Source organism: Bacillus rossius, chromosome 5 (assembly GCF_032445375.1).
Source record: "Bacillus rossius redtenbacheri isolate Brsri chromosome 5, Brsri_v3, whole genome shotgun sequence".
Classification (NCBI taxonomy): Eukaryota; Metazoa; Arthropoda; class Insecta; order Phasmatodea; family Bacillidae; genus Bacillus; species Bacillus rossius.
The window spans coordinates 39765302-39777968 of record NC_086333.1 but is presented as its reverse complement, the minus strand read 5'-3'; the positions used below and the strand labels follow the sequence as shown (position 1 = coordinate 39777968).

The window sequence follows — 12667 nt, the reverse complement described above, 5'->3', positions numbered from 1 at the left end:
AGATTTTCCTTATTTATTAATATTCCTCTCGATTATTTTACTAAATTGAACAATTAATTTTTACACTTATTTATATGAATATTGAATTCTAAATATCTGAATATGTATTCCGTTTCTATACGTTGGTACTTGAAGTACTACGGCCATTTAAACAATTTTTGTCATCCTTTGAAATAAGCGTTTTTCGTATCAAAGGTTGTTTGAGACAAAGGTTTTAGGTTTTAATTATAAGTATTACAATAACATTGAATGTTCCTACTAAGGGAGGGTAGTATATCTCCAGACAAGAACGTGACACCAAACGAAAAATAAGCAACATGAAAATTAAGCTAAACTATAAAAGATTAAACATTAAATACTTACCATAATTTTAACTCTTTCACTGCATGTTCAATTTGATATACAACAGTTAAATGCGATTTACCTCATCTCTAAAATTGTAGCAAACGTTTTTAAAAGCAATAGTTTAAGGTAAAAAACTATGGATCGTTCTTCAAATTACGTTCACCAATATAAGTAAAGTTTTCTTTTACTTCCTTAAAAAATTCTAAACAGAAACTACGAAATAAATGTAGTAATGTTTTCTCACAGTGTTATTATTTTGGCTAAAGAAAATTTTATTTGTATTCAGGAAATTGTTTTATATATAAATCTTATTTGCTTCGCACGATTTAAGTTTTAAATAGATATCTGTTTTGTCTACTTGGTAAATTTTTGTATTTAATTTTCAAGAAGTTATACTGACGTGTATTACGTCAATTGTATATATTTATAATCTTTGTAATTACAAAAAATTGTAAACATATACAATTGAGGGTGTGTGGAGTACTTAAATCTTTTACAGATTTTAACTTATTAATTACTGGGCCTCATTTAGCTACAGTCTGTTTCACTTAAGGTGGTTATTATTTACATTTTGTTTGAACGGACTTTCGTTACTTTGACAACTAAATAGTTTACTATAAAATTAAGAAAAAAATATTTATACGTGATTAGCTAGTCTTGTACTACACGAATATTTGCTTCTTTTTTTTATTCAAAATATTCACCTGCCAAAGTGTACAATTTCGCTGTAGCTCATGTAAAAAAGGTCACCCAATATGATAGGTTCATGATATGGATTTTAATGACAATAAAATGTTTCGTGCATGTAAATAAACTATTTAAACAGCTCTTTAATACAGAGAAAAACTTTTGCAAGAATATTAACATATCAACTTGACTCAAAATCAAGGGGCCCTTATTAATTGAAATTCATAAAGATAATAACATAGTAGGGTAAACCGAGGTAAATTGGTGATAGAGGTAATTCCGGGATATTTCTGCCATCGCTGCTCGCTAACAAACCTGTAGAGGAAAAGCTTCCAAAGTTTGTCGCTAGATAGAGTACAAGTCTAGCTTCGCGCTCTGTTGAACGCTTTCGAAGACACAAGAAAAAAATGTTAGTAGCGTGCAAATATTGGCTTGTTGTGACGCGCAAGCAAAGTGATTTCTTATGTCAGTTTTTTCAGCAGAAATAAAGGTATTTTTTAGATGTAGCAACGTGGAAACGTTTAGGTACATGTGAATATTATTTTTCAGTGTAAAAACTTTTGATGATTGATGTTTACATTTTCACAAAACCTTAAGTTTTAAGAACATTTTCTTAGCATTTGAAGCTCCATTTTATACCCATGCTAAAATAACAGTTTTGAAATGTAGCTACATTAGCAAGTCAGACTAATACTAAGTATTTTATTTAAATATCATATGTATTCTTGCTTATATATTTTTAACGTGAATGCTTTTTTTGCGATCAGTCTTATCACCAAATTACCTGTTATCACAAAATTACCTATATCGTCAAATTAACTTAGTTAAAAAAAATGCCTCCAGTACTAAGTAAATCAGCGAACAAACATAAAACAAAGGAAAAGTCTGTTTCTGGAATTCAAGTGTATCGATCATACAACCACAGAGACCTTATTGAAGCAGCTGAACTTGTGACTGAAAACAATTTTACAATTAATAAAGAAGCAAAAGAAAAAAATGTCCCTTGGTCCACGCTCAAAAGGTTTTTAAAAGCAAATCCCTACCCAAAGTCGGTCGTTAGTTTGCCTAAAATGGGAAGACCTCATGCGCTTTCCGTTGAATTAGAGCAAAAAATTTATCACTACATCAATGAAATGCAAGAATTAGGGTTCGGACTAACTGTGAAACAAGTAACAGATATTGCTTACCGAATGGCAGAAGTGTGTGGTCGTGAATATTTTTGAACCCACAGAAAAAGAGTGCAAGTTTGTGGTGGTGGGTAAACTTCAAAACAAGATATGGACTTAATTTACGTGTACCTGAAAATTTAGCTGCATACAGAGCATCCATGGGAAACCGTAAAATGATCTACATTTTTTTTGAAGCTTGATTTGGTGCTGACAAAATTAGGAATAAAGAACATGAAAAATTGCATCTGGAATTGCTATGAGAGGGGAATAACGTTCGTTGTTAAACCTAAAAAAATTATCACTGTTTTTGGAAAAAGATACATTTATAACAGGACATTTGCTGATAAAGGTGAAACTCATACTTTTTTGGGATGTGCGTGTACTGATGGTTCTTGGATTCCTCCCATGGTTATTTTTAAGGGTGTTCGATTGAATGATGACTTAAAACAAAATGCTCTTCCCAACACAATAGTGCGGCTATCACCTAAAGGTTGGATAGCTTCAGAACTGTTTTATGACTGGATGAAGCACTTCATCAACTGTATCCCGCCTCAAAGACTAGTGTTACTACTTATGGACTCTCACACTTCCCCTATCTCACCAGAAGTAATATCTTTGGCCAAACAAAATGACATTTGTTTGTTTACATTCCCAGCACATACCAGCCACCTCCTTCAGCCACTAGACGTGGGAGTTTACAAAGCTCTTAAGGTAGCTTGGGCTGAAAGTCTCGACGAATTTATGAGGGAATCATCAACAAAACCAAACCGTACTTTGTTTCATCGAATGATGACCCCTGCTTTTGTAAATGCCTTCTCATGTAAGAACATCAGAGCAGGTTTCAGAAAATCGGGAATTGTGCCACTGAATCCTGATGCCATAACACATGGAGCGCTCGCTCCAGCCAATTACACCGAACGTGCTCAAAATGATGAAGTTTCCCATTCTGAGGCAACTGATACAACTTCAAGGGTACAAAAAGCTTCATGTTCAGGGCAGAAAGTGCTGGTTCCCTCGATGAAAGCGAGCCAGGCATCATTGGAAGAAGCTGTCACTGGCATTTTGAAAAAGCCTGTATTTAACCACAAGGATCAGCAGATAACCCGAAAAACAAAGAAAAGGGATTCCTCAGCTAAATGTTTAACACCCCCAGGTGAAGATGAGGGATTCAAAAAGAAAAAGAAAGTTGGGAATGAAACAGTAAGAAGTAACACGAAAATAAATTCAGCAACACCTAAACCTACGAACATTCAGCCAGAAAGTGATTGGTTGTGTGGGGTTTGTGAGAAAAGTTATTCCTCCGATTGCAAACAAAGAAATGGTGCTAAATGGGTCCAGTGTTGTTTTTGTTAATTTCCATACCACGAGATGTGTCAAACTTCTGTTGATGACACAACCTGTTATATGTGTGACAACTGTGCCCAGTAAATAATGTAGAAATTGGCTAAAACTTTTCTGTAAAAAAAAGGTTTCTTTAAAATTGCTTTCTATATAAACATTTTGATACAACGATGATAATTATGACGTTTTATGAGGCGGGGTGGGGTGGGGGTTAAATTTTCTAATTAATATAACAATGTTTTTAGTAATGATGACCAATTACGAATGTTAATTTTTTAAATCCTGGATTGTGTACGTACATGTATGCTTTATAAATGTCAATTTAAAAGTGTGCTTATAAAAAATTATATATTAATTTTTTTAATGTCATAACAATATTTAGTTGGAAGTTTAAGTGCTACTGTGTGTATATAATGCAACATACATATGATTTGGCTACTTTAGAGAATTATATTTCTAAAGTATGTTTTGTCACCAAATTACCTCGACTATATCACCAAATTAAATATGTATGACCAGATTACATAAAAAAGTGTAAATTTAAAAAAATTGATTTTCAAATTCATTGTTTAGAGTATTTATTATCTATAAGGTTTAACATACGAACGAAAGTGTATATTAAGATATCCTGTAGATAAACAATTTATTTTTCAACATAGATTATAGCCATTTATCAATAATTGTGAAATATCCAAATTACCTCGGTTTACCCTATGTATATTTTTTGTATATAGTATTTTTATATGATTTCACACACCATTTTTAATGATTTTCAATTGACTGAAAATTTGCAATGAAATTTAATGCATTGTGTTGTATAATGTTACTGATAAAAATAATTTACAAAACCTTACAACTTACAAGTATGGGTAGTAAATTGGTTTGAAATTTTCTATAAACGTTTTATAGATCTATTACTGCAAAATAAAATTCACTGCACCTATGTAAACATAAATAATATGCATGTACATGTTTTCTGCTTAATTATTTATTTAACACACAATTTTTCCGTCCCAATAAACATGAGTTTTTCTTGTGTAATAATATATTGCTAAAATTATTATGACTGTATCGCTTATTAAGTCCGTGCACAGATTTACACAATAGCGATTTAGATAACAGTAGTTGGAATTTATTTTGGAATAACGTAACATTTTTGAATTCATAACAAGTTTGATTTTTTGAGGAACTTAAATTCATTTCATAAATAATATATTATTTAGGTAAATATATTTTTTTTAATTTTAAAATATTAAAAATGAACCAATTTTTATTAAAATACATACCTAATATTATCACACCAGATGCAATCATGTACAAATGAATAATCTATTAATGTTGGCTGTTTTTAAAGTATTGTGTAATACTTCAAAGAATTAATTTTTAAATTAATGTTCCTTAAAAAATGTTTATTTTTGTTTTAAATATTATGGCATCGTTTTGACCAGCATAACTAGTAAACCAACCGCCTAAATTTTCAATGTTCTGTCCCTCCACTCTTCAAAAAAAAAATCCACGGAATGAAAGAGAGAGAAATATAAGAGCGCGCGACCTTGAGACAAGCAATGCTACAGCGCTCTCGCGTGGGAGTATGGAACCACGAGTACCTTCTTTTTGAAAGAAGAGCCGTCTAGCGGGGAGCTTGGAACTACCTCAGTTTTGGATCCAAAAATTGGCAGAATAAATCGTATCCCCTCTTCGCGACTTCTATACATTATATATATCTACTTAATGATAGTATATTACATATACTCAATGATAGTATTCACAGTTTAATGAAATTTATAAAATTTTCCTAGTCGATAATTAGGTTGTTTAGTATTTTTTCAAGTATTTTTTTGCTTCGCTATTATCTGAGCCGTGTCACTACATAGTTTAAAATTTCGGTCTGCTAATTAAGTGATTCAATAGGGAAGCCCACAAACTCACGTATTTTCGGTTCCCTGCAAGAATTTCCGAAGATTTCCGAAGTTTTGCGTTTTGGTATTAACGCCACTTCAGCCGCTAAATCAGAAGTTTCCAATGAAAACAAGAATGTTGTGACTGACCTAACCTCACGTAACCCTTCGATTTTTTTTAATTTCAATTTTTGAGAGAAATCCGAAGCTGCACGAACGTGGTAGGGAACCGAAACTACGTGAGTTGTAGGCTACCGGATTCAATAGTCGACGTAGATGCTTCGGCAGCGAATTCTAGTGGCGGGTGCGGAAACTACCTGTGGTCTTTCGTACAGAAATGTATTTGGAAGCACAATTTGCTTATCTTTATCAGGGTCGGCATTATTTTCAAGAATTCTACTTTAAATTTTGTTTTCGAGGTTTCGTGTTATAAGTGTATTTGCAACGTGGGAACACATGAATTAGCTCGTTACCGTGGATAGATGTTTACACTTCACTGGCGAGTAGGTACTGATAGACTCGCTCACATTTGCTCTTAGATCTCATTTGTTTGGCCTTTTGTGGGTTGTGAAGTTTCAGTTTCAAAAGAAATAAAGGTTCACACGCATGTCACACCCAGGACTCAACCACGGGGTCAGTCGCACTGAAAACTGGCTTGCATCCGACTACGCCACGTCCGTCGTTGGAACTTATATTTTGAACCAATTTTATATTGTATCATGAAATGCAAATTTCGTTATTGAATATAATGTTTTTCGTCTTTATCTTCATCAAATATCAAACGTATTTAATAATAAGTACACATGAAGCAAAATAACGTTGATCAACTACTACAAAAAGCTTGTTTAAGATTCTTATGGTGTGCAGGCCTGCATAAAACAATACTACATATACGAGAAAGTAAAAAAAAAAACTGTAATAAAAACCTTTAATATACTTCTGTCATGTATCTTAGTTCATGAGAAAGTTAAAAAATTTTTAAAAATATAAATTTGACTTTTTGTCATTATCCTATAATTTCAATACTATAAAAAATGCAGTATTAAAAACCCAAAATCACATCTTTCTCTGTAATCCTATAACCACGTTTTATGTATCAGCTTTGATTTTACTTTACTTAAAAAAAACAATACGATGGAACTAAAAATTTTTTTACTTAGTTTATAATATTTAAGGTTTTCTATAATACCGTATATTAAACACAAAATTCTGTAATTGAGGTGAATTATTTCGTTGCATTTGGTGTTTTGCTTTTCATTACTATGTTATGCGATGTTTTGACAAAATTTCGATCTTTGGCGGTGAAATGACTTCAATTTGCTTTTAATTCGTTTTTATAGCAATTCAAAATATTGCCTTACCTGTACTGATCATTGTTAACAATTATTATAATGAATTAAAACAAACATTACGATTAATTTTTATATTTAATGATCTATTTAACTGTATATCATCACCAACTTGCCCACCATCTTGGAATGTTTATGAAAGTCTACAGTTTGTTTTAAAGGTTAACTTAATATTTTTGTGAAAGTTTTGGACCAGAGATATGCAACTGTCACATCCGGCAACGACATCTTTTCTTGCGGCTCGCTTTAAGAGTCTTTCAACATAGAAATATCACAAGGTGAAGTGTTGTGTATTATCTGTCTTCGTTTGCACATGCAGAATAATGTGTCAAGACACTGTTATGAAAACATGACATTACCACAGAAATATTAGGAAAAATTATAATTTAACTTTAAAAGCTAAATATTGTTTAATGGTAATTCTTCTAAATTTAAATACTTTTTTTCAGTTATTACAATTTTTTAGAGAATATATTTGGTATAGTTTCTTAGTCATATGCCACGAAAATTGTTCTAAGATATTTAATATTAATACATATGTGTCTGGCCAGTGATTAATTAAAAAAAATTAAATCTGGCCCTGGAAAAAAGTGAAGTTAGCCACTTATACTACTTATACTATACAAATTTTAGTTACATACACTATACGATAGTACCAGACAGCCCCAAGATTTTTGTGTGAAAATTTGGCGTTGTCACGTCAGTCCAGGGTGAACCATGTAATTGTTTAATACATATGGTGCCAACATTATGAGCACGCAAATAAAGTTATTTTCGCTAAGAATTTTTTTAATCACACATTTTTATGGGGAATATAATTTTTTGGTCCTTCGGATTTGTTAAAAATTAATTATTCATGTTTTAGGTACACCAGATAGTAATATAATACTAGTGTGTGTCCCCATGAGAATAAGAGCACAGTGATATTTTTCTTTAATTATCACTTTTTGTAATAGAAAATTTATCATAAATCGTGAACTAGTTATTTACTGTGATATAATTGATAAATTAGGTTGCTTATGTGGTAATTAGTAGTAATGGTAGAAGGTTTTGTTGGTATGTATGTTGTTTGCACTTCGTTGTGAAAAAAAAAATGTAGTTCCGTCATCGTAGCGAGACAAAATATATGCCAGATTTTAATTCTAACCATAAGGTTTCAAACACAAAAAAACTATTTTTACGTCAGCTTGGTTTCTGCTAAAGTGTGATTGGGTTGTTGACGCACTAACGTATATGACGTAACAGTTCATGCACGAGGTATTGCCGCCGGTGGCCAAGGCTCGGACGGGCAAGCCTACAAACTCACGTAAGTAGTTTCGGTTCCCTAGCAAGAATTTCCGAAGATTTCCGAAGTTTTGCGTTTTGGTATTAACGCCACTTCAGCCGCTGAATCAGAAGTTTCCAAATGAAAACAAGCATGTTGTGACTGACCTGACCTAACCTAACCCTTCGTATTTTTTTTAATATTTCAATTTTTCGAGAGGAATCCGAAGTTGCGCGAAGGTGGTAGGGAACCGAAACTACGTATGAGTTGTAGGCTTCCCGGTCTCTCGGCTGTCGGGGGGGGGGGGGGGGGGGGGGATGGATCGCTCACCAGGAATATGGCGACCCAGGCCAGGCCGATGTTGTCGAAGCTGATGGTGCCCTGGAAGGGGTTGGAGGTGGACGCCAGGCACTCGGTGTAGTACTGGTTCCAGTTGACGCACGACGTGTTGGTGGGGTCGTTGCCGCCCTCGGCGCTGTACGAGCCGTTGCAGACGAGCTCGCCAACCTTGTAGGGCGGCAGGTCGGCGCACGAGTGCATGCCGTTGTCGTCGGCCTTGGAGCAGATGTAGTCGCGGTCCTGCTCCACGTACTTGTAGTAGGTGGCCAGCGGTCTGCGCACACGCGAGGCCACGGCGCTGCCGCTCTGACACTTGCACAAGGACAGTCGCCGACGACGTCGCTTGTGGCACTGCGAGGCAGGGCTTTGCGACGTTCGCCATTTTACCAAAGTTCTGCGTCGCAGTCTCACAAGAGACCTCGTTGGCAACGGAGTTTCTGAAGATTTTCTCTCGTAAAAAGTTAAAAAATATATATATACAGTGTAACTGGAGACGTCTCAGTTTGCCACGGGATTACAAGTGTATTTAAATACCTCCCAGATCGATGGGAAGTACGTATTTTTTTTAAAAATATCCATCAATATTTATTAAGGAAATATTACGTCAAACATTTTCTCAAGTCTTATTTTTTAGCTGTAAAATACTTTGCACGAGTTATAAGAATAATGAACTGTCTACGACATTTATACTCATTTAAATAGCATTTAGTTAAAAAATATATTAAGACAATTTGAGACGAAACATACTAGAGCACTTTAGTGATAAAATTACAAGAAAATCCCTCAAAAAAAGTGATTTAAAAACCAAATAAAGGAAAAGAAAGGTGAGACCTAGTCTTAAATGGCTATATTAACGTATTTCTGGCGTCTTTAAAAGTCTTTAAATCGTTATTAAAAGTAAAGAGGTTATAAAAAAAACAGAGAAAGGCGCAGTTCGGGTCCGCACAGTATATTTTTCGTGAAAACTTCGGGATGGAATCGTGAAAAGTGTTTCTTATTAATATGTAATTTAATTATCAATATCTTTCATATACTGTCTCACTTTGGGTCAAAGTAGTGCTCCGAAAGCAATGACATCCGAATCAATGTCCAAGCCGAACGCTTTTACACGCTACACCAATTCATAACTTTACACATAGCTAATTCGTAACAATGACGCGCATGCGACTACACCGGTACGATGACGTCCCAGGAACAGCAAATAGCGCGTAACAAACGCGTACAGACATGATTTATCTGTTGCGGGCTCAACCAATATTGACGCACTATTAGTCTCGTAGTTATTAGCGATTAAAATCTGACGGGATTTTAAAGCACAAAAAACTTTCGACCGGCTGTCACTGTTAACGAGCGAATAGACGTTTTCACGTAAACTTTTTTCACTCCTCCAATCTTCCTATAGTTCTAAGAGGGGTTTGCTAGAGAAAGACCTTATCACCCGTTTCATAGCGCCATATATTCTTCTTCCTGACACCCCCCCCCCTAACCGCGTTTTTCTTTCAAAACACATTGAATGTAATTTTCTGTTGTATGAAAACATAGTTAATCTAAGAAAATAGCTAAAACTTTTACGCAGTGCACTTCTACTGCATAGACATCATTTTTTTTCTTTTTTCTTTTGTCAATTAAATTTGCAACTACTTGAGGCATGCCCCGTGGGTTTGAATATGTGGCTGATGTTATGGTATGCCATGCTGCAGCAATGTTCAGAGGCGATTAATATCATGCCAAAACACGAGGGCAACGTCATTACTGTATACGCGACCTCAACCAAGAAGCCTAAAATCATATTTACTGACTCTGTCAATGATAGCCTAATATATATTTGGAAATTGTGTTTTTACATAGTTCGAATATAGTGTGAAATGTAAAATGTTAGCTAAGAGGTTGTACATGTTATTATGTTGTTCTTTAATATGTGTGTAAGACGAGTAGCTAGTAAAATAAATTATTATTTTAACAATAAATACACTTGCGTGTTTTCTAGCAACCAGGTTCTGAAAATTGACTCCACGCAGTACAGCAAAACATTTTTTTTTTGGCAACGAAAGAGTTATATATGTCCTTCCAAATTATTGATCTATTCTGAAGAACAATTGTGACAAATTAATTTAATGTTTCATAAACAATTCGCCTACTTAATGATTATAGGTGATAACTAATTGAGGGGAGGTTAAATGTATTATTAGAACTACTATATGTTGCAGATTTTTATAATCTTTTACCTTCTATTTGATTTTCTTTGTTTTATTTTATTTAAAACTACACTGAAATATGAACCGTTAAAATTTCTTATTTATACAAGGAATTTTTTCCGAATATTGCTCATGCCGGATTAAAGAGTGTTCACAATGAGCAGTATAGTTTGGTATGTCCGAGCACAAGGATCAGGGAAAGGTTTGTAGCGGTTTATGCTGCCTTGGAACCTACATCTCCGATGACGTCACGGCGGCCATATTGGATGGTCGTGACCTTGACCTTTGACCTTCAAAATTTGGCAAAATTAGCCTAAATTTACCCAAAAATCCTCTAAATTCGCTAAATCTCCAGTTTGTTTGGGGGAAAAAAATTCCTCCAAAAATTCTCAAAACATTTGAAAAATTAAAAATTACTTTCTTCGAGGAAAAATTTTTTTGTTTTCTTCCTCCAAAATTCATAAATTAGGATTTCGAAAAACCTCAAAATACTTTTGTTTTAGAAAGAGCACAAATTCCTAAAAGCGGCTTAAAAGTCTTAAGAGCTAGCCGCTCTAAGCAGCAGACGTCATCTAGGAGTATGACGTAACCGCTGCAATTTCCGTTACGACCGCCATCTTGAAAATCTTTATTTATTATCCGATTTTAATGGAAAATTTTTTAAAATTTATAAAAAAATTCAATTAATAAAATTTAAATAAAATTAAAAAAAAACATACTTTTACACCATGGAACTCTGAGTCCTCGGTTCGAAACCGGTGAGGGGAAAAAAATACTAAAATGGCGACTGATCCTTCCCTCAGGGTGGCTTCTGGCAGACAGACCCCCACCACTGTTTTCATAGCATATATCATCAGTTAATATGACATCATGTCCACCATCTTGAAAATACATAATTTTAAACCTATAAAATCAGGAAAAATTGAAAAATTATAAAAAAATAAATATAAATTAAATTTTATTAAAATTTAAAAAACACCGTTGAACTTTTCGTTATGGCTGCCATATCGGAAAACAGTAATTTTTATGCTAGAAATTTGTAAAAATTTCTTAAATTATAATAACATTTATTAATCACATTTTAATAAAATACTATTTAAAACACACTTACGCCTTGAAGTCATCAGTTCGAACCCAGTAAGAGCAAAAATGTCGATAAATCCTTCTTCCATGGAAGCCATCTGCCGTATGACCCACCAATACCAAGGTATATATTACATCAGCTGGTATGATGTCATGTCCGCCATCTTGTTTTCGTCTGCTGTAGGTTACCATCTTATTTACGGTTCCAAAGTGTGCGGAAACATGTTAGTGTAATTCGCATTTTCCCATATTGCACGGAGAAATGAACGTAGTAAATGCAAGAAGAATCATTTTCGCATGAAGTTTCGCTGCGATGAGTGACATGAATGGTTTACTCGAATTGATAGTTTTCGTCGACATACAAAAAAATGCAACGGTAAAGTCCGTGTGTCTACTGATGAACTACCTGCAGAAATTTCGACTCCTCGGTTTAGGTTGAAGACTCGTGAGCGTACACACAAAAAAACAGATGAGCAGCAACCGATTGGTATGACGTCTGGAATTGAAACTAAACCTAAGACTGTTATCGGTGCTCTACAGGTGAATGATAATGGCTTCTACTTGGCGCAGTCTACATTTCGTGGAACATTGAAGGATTACTATAATCTAAATATGATTAGTGAGTCAAAAGACATTTGTAATTTTCGTGACGATATTAGACAGAACATAATCAATCAGCTTACTGATGACGTAGCAGCGAACGGACCTTTGAAACATAAGTTGTGGTTGTACTGTATATATGGAAAGCCATATCCATTCAATGACAAAGTGAAGAAGTGTGCATTCAAGACATCGGCTCCAGTAATTTACAGTTCTGACGATGTGAAGCAAACTGTTAAACACGGTATCCAGAAACTCTGTCAAGAAGAGGAGGACTATGTCTGTAAAGGATCTGGTTGGTCTCTGTCTAGTATAAACCGATTGGAGCTAAGAATTAGTCATTTCACGCCTATGCAGGTCTAAATGATTATATGATTGCAGGCATTCGCATGTGATC

At 34.2% G+C, this 12667-nt stretch overlaps 1 protein-coding gene across 1 annotated transcript in view; it reads right to left on the bottom strand.

The window, feature by feature from the left end:
* LOC134532240 (voltage-dependent T-type calcium channel subunit alpha-1G) overlaps positions 1 to 12667 on the bottom strand; it is a 248321-nt gene that overhangs the window by 148513 nt on the left and 87141 nt on the right. The window contains exon 5 of the mRNA XM_063368661.1: positions 8384 to 8666. Within this exon, the coding sequence (XP_063224731.1) occupies positions 8384 to 8666 (283 nt within the window). The remainder of the gene's footprint in view (positions 1 to 8383; positions 8667 to 12667) is intronic.